This window comes from Emydura macquarii, unplaced genomic scaffold (assembly GCF_026122565.2).
Source record: "Emydura macquarii macquarii isolate MOO-44397 ecotype Brisbane River unplaced genomic scaffold, CSIRO-AGI_Emac_v2 contig_3506, whole genome shotgun sequence".
Classification (NCBI taxonomy): domain Eukaryota; kingdom Metazoa; phylum Chordata; order Testudines; family Chelidae; genus Emydura; species Emydura macquarii.
In genome coordinates this window covers 4,558,423-4,570,946 of record NW_027133643.1, presented here as the reverse complement: position 1 = coordinate 4,570,946, position 12,524 = coordinate 4,558,423, and the positions used below count along the sequence as shown (strand labels likewise).

Below are 12,524 nucleotides of genomic sequence, written 5' to 3'. Positions count from 1 at the left end.
CATTAGAGAACCCAGAACACTATGTTGTGGGCTCTATAGTGCATTGCACACAGTAACACATGCCACATGTAGGACTCTCAGGAATACATATATAATAATTAAATGGGGCTAGGGGGTATAACTATAGCTCTACAAAAGTCAGAAGTTTTTTCCATGAAATTTTATCCACGAAATTTCTCTTTCCATTTTGGGCAAGTTCACAACTCCCAAAATTTGCTTTCCTGTGATGTTTTGGGACAGTGCTTTTTAAATATCAGATCATACAAAAAGCCACTCTAGCACAAAAAGTCTTGTGTGTGAAATTATGACCAGAAGCAGGATGGCAGCCATCCTGGCATGTGTGTAGGACAGAATCAATCAATTCAGGAAAGGGTAAATGAGTGTTCATGATCACAGTGAACATTTTAGCACAGCTCAAAACATCCACTATTAAAATAATCTTCCTCCCTCCACCACTATGAACATATCACTAACCTCTAAAATCCCTCCACTGGCATCTTCACACTCTGCATCACACAGAAGCCCCTGCTTACATCTCTGTTTTTCTTTCCTCTTACTTCTTCTCATGTTCCCTGTGCTCCATTCCCTTTGTTTCCTTCTCCCACTCTTCTCTTGGTGTTTTCTTCCATGCGTCCCCTTACACCTGGAATCCTACTCCTGGTGCAAAAGGTTGATTGCTCCTCATGCAAACCCCTTTCTAAAACCGGTTTCTTCCACCAGCCCTACTGCTGCTAGTCCACCTACATATTAGTCCTGGTCACTTCTGTTAATTGGGGAGCCCTGATAACCCTTCTCTGCTCAGCCAGGACGGCCTGTATCTGAGAGGTTCTCTCCCTATAGATTGTAATCTCCATGGGGCAGAAGTGTGGTTTTTTTCTAGGTCTTGCATAGCATTGAGCTCATGCAGAGCTTAACTAAATTATAGTAATAAGAATAGTAAATTATTATTGATTATTTCTCCCATTTACTGCCCAATCTTTCTAGTGAATCCCATTGTCACTGCTTGATAATGATGTGCTCAGAACTTTCAAACTTTCAAGTTTTGTTAGGCAGAGTCTTATCTTGGAGTTGCTGAGCATCCTCAACTCCCATTCATCACTGGAAGGAGCCCTTAAAACGTTGGCTAAACTAGGAGCCTTTTTTAAGCATATAGACTAACAGCAAAATATTTAAATGATTATAAGGCCAGAAAGGAACACTATGATCATCTAGTCTGGCCTTCAGCGTAATACAGGCCTCCTGACATTTTATTACTGTATTTAGGACTATTATTTTCCTTTGGAAGAAGATTCTTAACTCTGTCCTGGAGCACAGTGTTTCATTCAAAAATATAACTCCCCCCTTAAGGACTGTAAACTTGTTTGCAGAGAGATTTATTTTCTACTTGGCACTCGATAGCCATCTTAAAACATACCATTACTCGACTTTATGTTTTGGCTGCACATTTATTGTAGTTAGTCATATATACCCAAAGGAAAGATTGTCTCAGCTGCAGGCCCACCTTCTCCCCCTGCCAATATTTGCATATTGTTTTCTCCATCACATCTTCTTGGTTTCTATTTTAAGGATATTTCAACACATTATTTGTGAAATCAATTAATAAAATCCTCTTTTCCTTTGAAATAGCACAGAGGGCAAACACGTATGTTAGCTCATATGTCTAAGATCATAGATTGGTAACAGGGAGACAAGTAGGTGCCAAAACACAGACAGACCAATGATCTATTCAATCTGGTGTTTTGGCCCAGCAGTAGCTTCTACATTATGCTTCAGAGAGATACAAAACCCCTCAAGGGTTCAGTAGTCAATAAGAAGGAACCCCATAATCTTACAGTATTGTACATGACTCCATCTGGCCCAGAAGCATTAGGATTTATAGCCCTTGTAACTTGGTAGTCTAACTGTGCGTGTTTTTCCTATTCATCTCTTTTGAGGATCTTACTAAACTATTTATCCTGTCATATCCTGTGACAATGAACACTAATTGCAGGTTGATTATATGTTTCATAAGTAGTTTTCCCTTTTTTCTACCTTGTATTTGTTTACATTAAGTTTCTTAGCTTTCTCTTGTTCATGCAGGAAGTAATACAGAGCCAGACTTTAGGTATTTAGACACCTAAAGATGCAGGTAGCGCTTCTGAAAATCCCATTAGGCACCTATCTGCACAACATTTAAAAATCGGGCTCTCGCTATACCATTCATCCCCTTTCTAAACAAAGGGACATATACTGCCTTGAAGAATGGTTGAACTTCCAGTTATGACAACAGTTCTGCTGATGGACGAAGGGCCAGATTTACTAAAATATTTAGGTGCCTAAAGATGCCAGAAAGTCAATGGGATTTAGATACCTAACCTGAATAGGCACTTTTTCCCAACCCCACTAGGTGCCTATGCACATCATTAGGATGGGATTCATTGTTAGTGTTTAACAGTGATAATATGCAGAATCTTGCCATTTCCCATATAGGTGCCATTGATCTGTGAAACTAAACCCATCAGCATTCATCAAATTATGGCTTACCAGAGAAATGGTTGTGTGAAGAACATGAATGAGTCTCATGGACCAGAAACAGCGAAAGGATTTCAGCCTCACATACCTATACAAGTGGAGCAAGAACTAAACCCGGTGGAGAACCACACAAAGAAATCCAACAGTAAAGACCACTGCACTATTGAAATCAATGAACTGGAAACAAATGTGTAATTGCTACATTTGATGGTATCTGACACCCAGTGACCTGGTACCCAATCACTACCTCACAGTTGGAGGGAGGCTCTGTCTTGAATGGAAAAAAATGTGGAGTTATGGCCAGCGTGCTTGTACTGGAGCTAGAAGACCAGCTGTGAACATCAGAAAAGAACAAGGCTTGAAAGAGATAGGGGCTTCTTTATGGGGGATGATTTTAATACTGGGAAATTAACCAATGGACAACTTTGGTTTTCTCTGGGAAAACTGGTTTGATTCCAGTATAGTATTTGCCCACTCCCTTTTTGCTTTTTTATTTGACCCTTTTTTAATTATTTCTGACAAAAGCCTTTTTTGTGCATCTCACTAATTATGAACATGGTTTTTATGTAGATTTGTTGCTGCCAGAAACTGATTCACAAAACATACTGAAAGTGTACTAATTCTGTCTTCTCTTCTACTCCTTAAACAAACAGTTTACACTTAGTTTTAGAATAACACTAAGAAAATCGCACTGATCTCAAGAGGCAAATCTTTTGTAATGAATAATGCCACAAACTGAAAGCACAGCAAAATATTTATCTTTGCAAGAAAACACATTAAAAAAGCTATTCTGATGTACACACTTCAAAGACAGGTATCAAACTGCAATATGTAGTACAAAAGTGTCAAGATCCTTGCAAAGGACAGTTTGCCTTCTAAGTGCCAGATCCATACAGAATTTTAAAAAAATCTCTCTCTGCAGTGGAATCAGTACCACGTATCCGCAATGGCAGAACCATGCAAACATTAACACATAAGCACTGGTACTAAAGAGTGTTCACTGTTTTCTCATTTTATTTATAGACTGTTCGACTGTATATATGTAAAAACTTGATGCTCAGAGCTCTTGAGGAATATGCTTCATTCCAAGGGCAGACTAAACAGAGACTGGAATCCAACGCAGATGAGTAATATTTGGGTTTTGTAGGGAGTTTGCTGTGGAAACTGGATTTTTCTTTTTCATTATACCATGGTTGGACTATATTGAATGTTGTCTCTTTTTTCAGCAACCTATTGAATTCTCAGTTAAAATAAAATCTGTTGGGTGTGTTATCAATGTTTGCAATGAAGAGCATTTTTAAATAAACCTGATATTGTGAAAATAGGCTGTCTGTGCACTTCTAGAATGAATGTATTCTTATTTCTCTATTCAAAGCTGGGGGGGGGGAGGGGGAGTGGTATATGGAGTGTGAGGGGGGAGAAAGGATTTGTGGAAGGATACAGAACCAGGGCAGATACAGAGATCACAAACCTGCCAAATACATGTGTATTTTGTTATTGTTATGCCTGCCACATCAGTTCCTGAAAATCCTTAGCTGGTGCTGTAAAATATTGCTGAACCTTAAGGTATCTTCCATGGGAAAAATTCTGAAATGAGTTAAGTAGTTTATTCAGAAAGGACAATTTCTACAGCACTGGACAAAAGAAGTATAATGGCTGCATACATCTGATTGTCTTCATCTGCTATGGATACTCACCTTTTCTTTACATATTACTTCTCTTGTACTGCAGACATCAGTGGCTGCTACATTTAGCTGAAATGTGCTGGCTTCTAGGATTTAAAAACATGAAGCCTGGAAAGGGCTATCAACATCTTATTTGCCAATAACGCAGAAAGCGTCAAATGTGGGTGAGGTTTCTATTCTAATTCCCCATGTGATAGAAAGCTGACTCAGTGACCCACTTCACTTATTCATGACTTTGTTCTGTCATTTTATAAGGCCTTGTCTACACTAACACTTTCGCTGGCAAAACTTTTGTCGCTCCAGGGTGTGAAAAAACATTCTCCCCCCCCCACCCGAGCGACATAAGTTTTGCCGGCATAAGCGCTAGTGTGGACAGAGCTATGTCTGTGGGAGATGCTCTCCGGCCAACATAGCCACTGCTGCTCATTTAGGTGGTTTTAGTATGTCAGTGGGAGAGCTCTCTCCCATTGACATAACGCGGCTACGCAAGCACTCTTACAGTGACACATTTATACCGATACAGCTGTGCCACTGACAGGTTTAAATGGTGGCAAGCCCTAACATTAAATGTCTTAAGATCTTGATTGTGCTGGTCATATAGAACAAGAATTATGAATGTTTTAATGGTTTGTGATATTATTTGTTATTCACAGGCATTCAAACAGTTGCTGGGTATATGATATAATGTATGCCCCAAAAAGTCACAAGATTTAAAATTCACAATTTATGCATTTGAAAATTCATATTGGAAGTGTGTTACTCTCCTCATCCAGTCACATGGCGAGAACAATAGCATGTGACTCTGCCAACTCCATTTCACAAATAATGGAACAGGAGTTGCAAATATGTAAAGGAATCAGTTCCTGAACAAGCCCTAGAATAGAACTGATTCACCCAAACTAGTCGGAGAAAGCCTATGTATAATGAATACAGCTGCAGAAATAAGGATCAGTTGAGGAATGGTTCACTAAATCAAAAACGGCACTAAATTGTAACAGTGATCAGGCCTGATTCTCCACTGCCTGCTCCTTGTGTGGTCATTTACACCTGTACAAGTGGCTGTAAAATCCTATCATTCTGAACTGGTAACTTTTTACACCTACTTTGCAGATATAAATGACTGCCAGAGGTGCAGGGCAGACCCAACGTTTGTAATGAATAGTTCAGTCATACGGTACCTACTTCTTGGACAAGTCCCCCCCACACACCTTGATTCCAAGGTGCCGTGGTCTGCCAGCTAAAAGGTTCCATCAGGCGAGCGAAGCCACATGCTACTTTTAGGGCTTGTCTGCAAAGTGCATTAGTGTGTGACATGCTGGTATGCACTAGAATTTATACTCCAGATGGTGTGTACTAATTGGCCCATGGGGATACTGCCATTTCAAACTGTACTACATTAAGTACTTTTAATGCACACCAGCAGGGACCACGCAGGCCGGTTAGTACATGGCAAGCTGGTGCACAGCAGACTTTATACCCCAGCGAGTGTACACTAATACACTATGTAGACAAGTCCTTAGCCAAACTGTAAGATCTATGAAGGACTGCAAACCCCACTGCCTTCTCTGAGCCTTTTTTCTTAACCTATCTTCTAGGTATTTATAGGACACTATTCATCATAATATATAGGTGTAGTTTCTTACTCTGTGCTGTCAGGATGGCTCTTGGACTATGCACATAATATATCACTCCACACCACTATATAGCTCCCATCACTAAGGCACTTGGGTGTCTGATGCGAGTTTCCAAAAATGATGTCCTAATTAGGACCCTACAATTGCGAACTCAGCTCCCCAGCTTTAAATACATTGTTTAAAACCCTTGTTTGTTAAAATTACCAACACAAAAGCAGAAACAAAACTCAAGACTAGATGTCCTCTTGGTGGTCACAGTGCCTTGAAAGATGGGGCATCAATATGAGACACACACAAGCGACCGAAGGTTACTGCACTGCTGCTGATTGATTTTATATGACCATCTAATTTTTTTCTGAGCAGGGGATCCATCTTTTTGCTTCCTAGTACAGTCGCAGCAAATGTTAAGATGCCTGAATGCCTCCACGAGGTTCCCTCCACCCCCAGATTTAGAGGTATGGCAGCTCATAGGGAGTATAGTGAGGCGTCAAGAGACCCAAGACAATCCTAGCATTAGAAAATTGTATAACTTCCACAAAATACACATCTCAGAAGGAAAGACTTCTTCAGTCAGAGGAAGAAGCCAGTGATCCTGAGTGAGTCTTGCTTACCTAATGAACACCTTTAAACCTAGAGAATGTTTCACCTTCTCTCACATTTTTTTTGGTGGGTGGAGCATGGGGAAGTCTTAGGTATGAAATGGAATACTGGAAACATTTTTATAGGGTCACTGAGCAGGAAGAAATGTACTTTCAAATTAATGCTCTGTTAGTCATATTGTGCATCCATACCCCATTAATAAACAGTGTAGGCTTTGCTTTGAGAATATTAAATGTTTAGTTCACATTCTGTCACTGGTGCCATTAAAAACCTCAGCCATCACTGCGGCGCATAACTTCTCTATGCTGGCGTGCTGTGACTACTGCCTGTTACATTAATCATAACACAGAGTTACCTTGTCTGTTTGTTGTATTCACCCATTCACCCAAATTTTATACTCTGATTGTATGTAAATTCTTTGGGGACAGAATAATCTTTTCTTTATGTTTGTACAGTGCCTAGCGCAAATGGGACCCTGATTGGGATCTCTAGAGGTATATCTACGTTATATAGTAAACCCAGATCTGCATGACCCATGCCTGCAGACTCATTCTTTCCAAGTTCACATTTAAGTGTCCATACTGCATTGCTATGCAAGCCTCAGCTGCGCTGACAGCTCCATACTGCACTATGCAGATGTGAGTCAGACACTGCGGCTTCTGGGTGCATCTCCCAGAATTCTTCATGCCCTGGCTAGCTGTGGCTGCTCCAGGGCTTTGTTCATGGTGTACTACGGGAAAACACGTCTGTCCATCCCATGGCACAGACTGGAAGTGCTGTAGCCCATCAGCACATCCCACTATTTCCCTGCCACTGGAACTAGCAATATGAATCATTGCCAGTGGAAAAACTTCTCCTGCTTGCCCTTTCAGTCCTATTTCAGGAATCAGGCAGCACATCTGTGAGCTGTTGGAGGACATTTTGGTGGCATCAAAGGCACCTCTTGGAGGAGAGTACAGACATGGCATCCGCAAACCAGCAGATGCTGCTCATGCCTGTTACCATAGCCGCAGATTCCCCATGTATATCCTAGCACTGTTGGAGCAGGGGCACATGCACAGACGGTGGAACCACATTGTCATTCGGACCCAAGATGACAAGCAGCGACTCCAGAACATTTGCATAAAGAAGCAGACATTCCTGGAGCTGTCCAAAGCGTTTGCCCTGACCCTCTAGCAACAGGACACAGACCCATCCTGGGAGCCCATCCTGGTTCAGAAGCAAGTCTCTGTAGCCATCTGGAAGCTGGCTACCCCAGATTGCTACAGTTCTCTGGCTAATACATTTGGTGTTGGCACGTCAACTGTGGGGGATTGTGGTGGTGAAGGTTTGTGAAGCGATCAGGCCTGTGGTAGTGATATAAACAACATTCCTAAAATAATTACCAGCTTTAAGAGAATGAGCTTCCCGAATTGCACTGAGCCTATCAATGAGACTCATGTTCCCGGAGTTTGTCCTCCACAAGAAGCACACAAGTACATAAACTGCAAAGGGAACTAATCCATAGACTCTAAGGTCAGAAGGGACCAATGTAATCAATTAGTCTGATCTCCTGCACAATGCAGGCCACAGAACCTCACCTACCCACTCCTGTAATAAACCTCTAATTTAGGACTGAATTACTGAAGTCCTCAAATCATGGTTTAAAGATTTTAAGGTACAGAGATTCTAAGGCAAGTGAGCTGTGCCCCATGCTACAGAGGAAGGCAAAAAAGCCCCCAAAGCATTGCCAATCTGCTCTGGGGGAAAATTCCTTCCAGACCCCAAATATGGCGATCAGGTAAACCTTGAGCATGTGGGCAAGACTCACCAGCCTGACACCCAAGAAAGAATTCTCTGTAGTAACTCAGAACCCACGCCATCTCACATCCCTTCACAGGCCATTGGCATATCTACCACCAGCAGTCAAAGATCAGTCAATTGCCAAATGAGGCTGTCTGATCATACCATCCCTTCTATAAATTTATCAAGCTCAGTTTTGAAGCCAGCTAGGTTTTTTACCCCGACTGTTTCCCTTGGAAGGCTATTCCAGAACTTCACGCCTCTGATGGTTGGAAACCTGCATCTAATTTCAAGTCTAAACTTCCTGATGGCCAGTTTATATCCATTAGTTCTTGTGTCCACATTGGCACTGAATTTAAATAATTCTTCTCCCTCCCTGGTATTTATCCCTCTGATGTATTTATAGAGAGCAATCATATCTCCTCTCCCCCTTCTTGGGGTTAGGCTAAACAAGCCAAGCTCTTTGAGTCTCCTCTCAAAAGGCAGGTTTTCCATTCCGCGGATCATCCTAGTAGCCCTTCTCTGTACCTGTTCCAGTTTGAATTCATCTTTCTTAAAACTGGGGGACAAGAACTGCACACAGTATTCCAGATGAGTTCTCACCAGTGCCTTGTAAAATGGTACTAACACCTCCCTATCTCTACTGGAAATACCTTATCTGATGCATCCAAGGACCGCATTAGCTTTTTTCACGGCCACATCACATTGGCGGCTCATAGTCATGCTGTGATCAAACAATATGCCCCAGTCCTCCTCCTCCGTCACTTCCAACTGATGCGTCCCCAGCTTATAGGAGAAATTCTTGTTATTAGTCCCTAACTGCATGACCTGCACTTTCCACTATCAAATTTCATTGTATTTCTATTACTCCAGTTTACAAAGTTATCCAGATCTTCCTGTATGATATCCTCATCCTTCTTTATATTGGCAATACCTCCCAACTTTGTGTCATCCGCAAGCTTTCTTAGCACATTCCCACTTTTTGTGCCAAGGTCAGTAATAAAAGGTTAAATAAGATTGGTCCCAAGATCAATTCCTGAGGAACTCCACTAGTAACCTCTCTCCAGCCTGACAGTTCACCTTTTAGTATGACCCATTGTAGTCTCCCGTTTAACCAGTCCTTTATCCACCTTTCAATTTTCATATTAATTCCCATCTTTTCCAATTTAACTAATAATTCCCCATGTGGAACAATATCAAATGCCTTACTGAAATCTAGGTAAATTAGATCCACTGCATTCCCTTTGTCTAAAAAATCTGTTAACTTCTCAAAAAAGGAGATCAGGTTGGTCTGGCACGATCTACCTTTTGTAAAGCCATGTTGTATTTTATCCCAGTTACCGTTAACTCTGTGTCCTTGACTTTCTCTTTCAAAATTTTTCCAAGACCTTGCATATCACTGAGGTCAAACTAACAGGCCTGTAGTTACCCTGATGACTTTTTTCCCTTTCTTAAAAATAGGAACTATGTTAGCAATTCTCCAGTCATATGGTACAGCCCCTGAGTTTACAGATTCATTACAAATCCTTGCTAATGGGTTTGCAATTTTATGTGCTAATTCCTTTAATATTCTTGGATGGAGATTATCCGCCCCCCCCCGATTTAGTCCCATTAAACTGTTCAAATTTGGCTTCTACCTTGGATGTGGTAATTTCTACCTCCATATCCTCATTCCCATTAATCACCCTACCACTATCCCAAGATCATCATTAGCCTCATTAAAAATGGAGGCAAAGTATTTGTTTAGATATTCGGCCATGCCTAGATTTATCCTTAATCTCCACCCCATCCTTAGTGGTCTCACTTCTTCTTTCTTTGTTTTCTTCCTATGTATATGGCTATAGACCCTTTTACTATTGGTTTTAATTCCCTTTGCAAGATCCAACTCTACTTGGCTTTTGGCCTTTCTCACTTTATCTCTACATGTTCTGACCTCCAAGAGGTAGCTTTCCTTGCTGATCCCTCCCATCTTCCACTCCTTGTAGGCTTTCTGCTTTCTCTTAATCACCTGTCTGAGATAATTGCTCATCCAGCTTGGTCTACAATTCTTGCCTATGAATTTTTTCCCCTTCCTTGGGCTACAGGTTTCAGATAGTTCCTGCAACTTTGACTTGAAGTAATTCCAAGCCTCCTCCACCTTTAGATCCATGAGTTCTTCAGTCCAGCCATTTCCCCAATTAATTCCCTTTATTTTTTTATGTTAGCCCTTTTGAAGTCAAATACCCTAGTCACAGATCTATTTTTGTTTTCCTTTCATTTAGCTTGAACTGAATTAGCTCATGGTTGCTCAAACCAAGGTTGTCCCCTACAACCAGTTCTTCTATGAGGTCCTCACTACTCACCAATACCAAATCTAAAATGGCATCCCCTCTTATTGGTTCAGTAACTATTTGGTGAAGGAATCTGTCAGCTATCACATCCACACACTCCCTGCCCCTAAGATCCACTCAAACTCCCCTGTTTTCAGCTCTGTTTGCTGGCTCCTGATTGACCGCTGGGGCAGATTCATGTTCACCACCGTGGGATGCACTAGCAAGGTGCACGATGCCACGGTTTTCTGGAGATTGGGATTTTATCTTTATGGACCATCTGGGACATTATTTCCGTCAAATGACATTGTTTTAAATAGAGACTCTCCTCACTGTTATTCTAGGGGACCCCACGTATCCTATCCTGCCATGGCTTATGAAATCGTACCCTGATCTCAGAGGGCCTGGCAAAAAGAAGGTTTGATTACATGCTCAGTTGCTGTAGGGTGGTGGTGGCAGTGTGAAATCTAGATAGTTGTGCCTTCAGCACCATATGGATGCCAATGTTGTCAGTGCTGTCCACATTATTGTGGCCTGCTGTGCACTGCATGTCTATAAGGCCAAAGGTGAGCCATTTCATAGGAGCGGACTCACAGTACAGCTGCATTGCTGGGATGATACACATAATCAGAAAGAGCATCTACAAGGGAAATCAGGGATGGTTTGTGTGCCCACATAATGGGTTTGCAGGGTGACATGGAGGAGGGGGAGTGGCATAATGTAGTTATCCCATGCTTCAGCTTCAGGGACTGGGTCAGCTTAAGAAGTTGATAAAAACTGTTCATGTACTTCCATATGTGGTAAAGGACTTCTGCATTCAAGTTTTTTTATTTATTTTGTTATGCATTTTATTAAATACTGTTAATTTACCTCAACTCACAGCTTACGGATTGCAATGATGAATTTTCTTTCTCCACTCAGGAGATTCTCATGTAGCATTGTGGGATCTGTGCTTGGCAGAGTTTCCAGGACTAAACTGCATTCCTTCTAAAAGAGGAACATAGACAGGGAGTTCCCTGAGTTGCAGTTATCATCCTTGGTTTAGTGGTAAGTGGTCTTAAGGCACTTGACCACTCTTGACATTGATTATCAGCAATCTGATGGACTCCCTACTGCGTCCAGAATCTCTGAGATACCTTTGTGCACATGCTCATTTCTTGCACTCTTTCCCAAATTGTAGGTCTTGCTCTCCTCATACCACAGTTGTAACAGAATCCAACTGTGTTCCTCTGACCAACTAGTAGCGTGCTTGATGTACGGCTCCTTCTTAATATTGGACAATTAACATTGTTTACAGTTGAGCAGTCCACTTGGAAAGGAAGAGTTAAATGCCAAGCAGATGTATTTGAACCAGGAAGCTGCTTCTAGTTCCTGTGCATTTAGTAGGAAGTTTGGGGATAGAAAGGATGGGACACAGGCCTAGGAGACTGTAGAATAGCATTGGCAGATTCTCCAGACATGAGCGTGGCAACCTAGCCACATCCAGATTGCAAAATGAGTGAGCTTGGACCCACGCCACAGTGGAACATGTGCTCGGCCCATACCCCTGGGCAAGTCTGCAGGCCCATGTCTCCAGAGGTTTCTAATGCATCAGAAGGCTTTGTGTGTGGATGGAGGGGGGGTGTGTGACGGGTTGGGCTTCAATCTCAGTCTGATTTGACTATGAAGTATAGATATATCCTAGGAGGTGTTCCCACAATAGCAATCATAATATCTCCATGTACTTATAACACAAGATACTATGATATAACTGTGGAGTGGCAAACACAGAGGTTTTAAAGAAATACATACAGTGTGCCTCGTTATTAACAATTTTCCATGTTTCACAGTGTTTGTTGTCAGAAGGTTGGAACAGGAGTGCAATGAGGCTAGCAATGAATTCCATATCACATTTGTACATATGGATCTATTCATGGTTTCCAGTAATGCTTTTTTGTCCAGCTAAAATAGAGAAGCTGTTGATTATATAAGAATAGAATATACATTTTGTATTGATTAATATG

General features: G+C 41.5%; 1 protein-coding gene across 1 annotated transcript in view; it reads left to right on the top strand.

Annotated features, from left to right (window-relative positions):
• SLC1A7 (solute carrier family 1 member 7) overlaps positions 1-3,826 on the top strand; it is a 68,548-nt gene extending 64,722 nt beyond the window's left edge. Inside the window, exon 10 of the mRNA XM_067535480.1 lies at positions 2,470-3,826. Within this exon, the coding sequence (XP_067391581.1) occupies positions 2,470-2,706 (237 nt within the window). The 3' untranslated portion in view covers positions 2,707-3,826. The remainder of the gene's footprint in view (positions 1-2,469) is intronic.
• Positions 3,827-12,524: the final 8,698 nt, after the last annotated feature.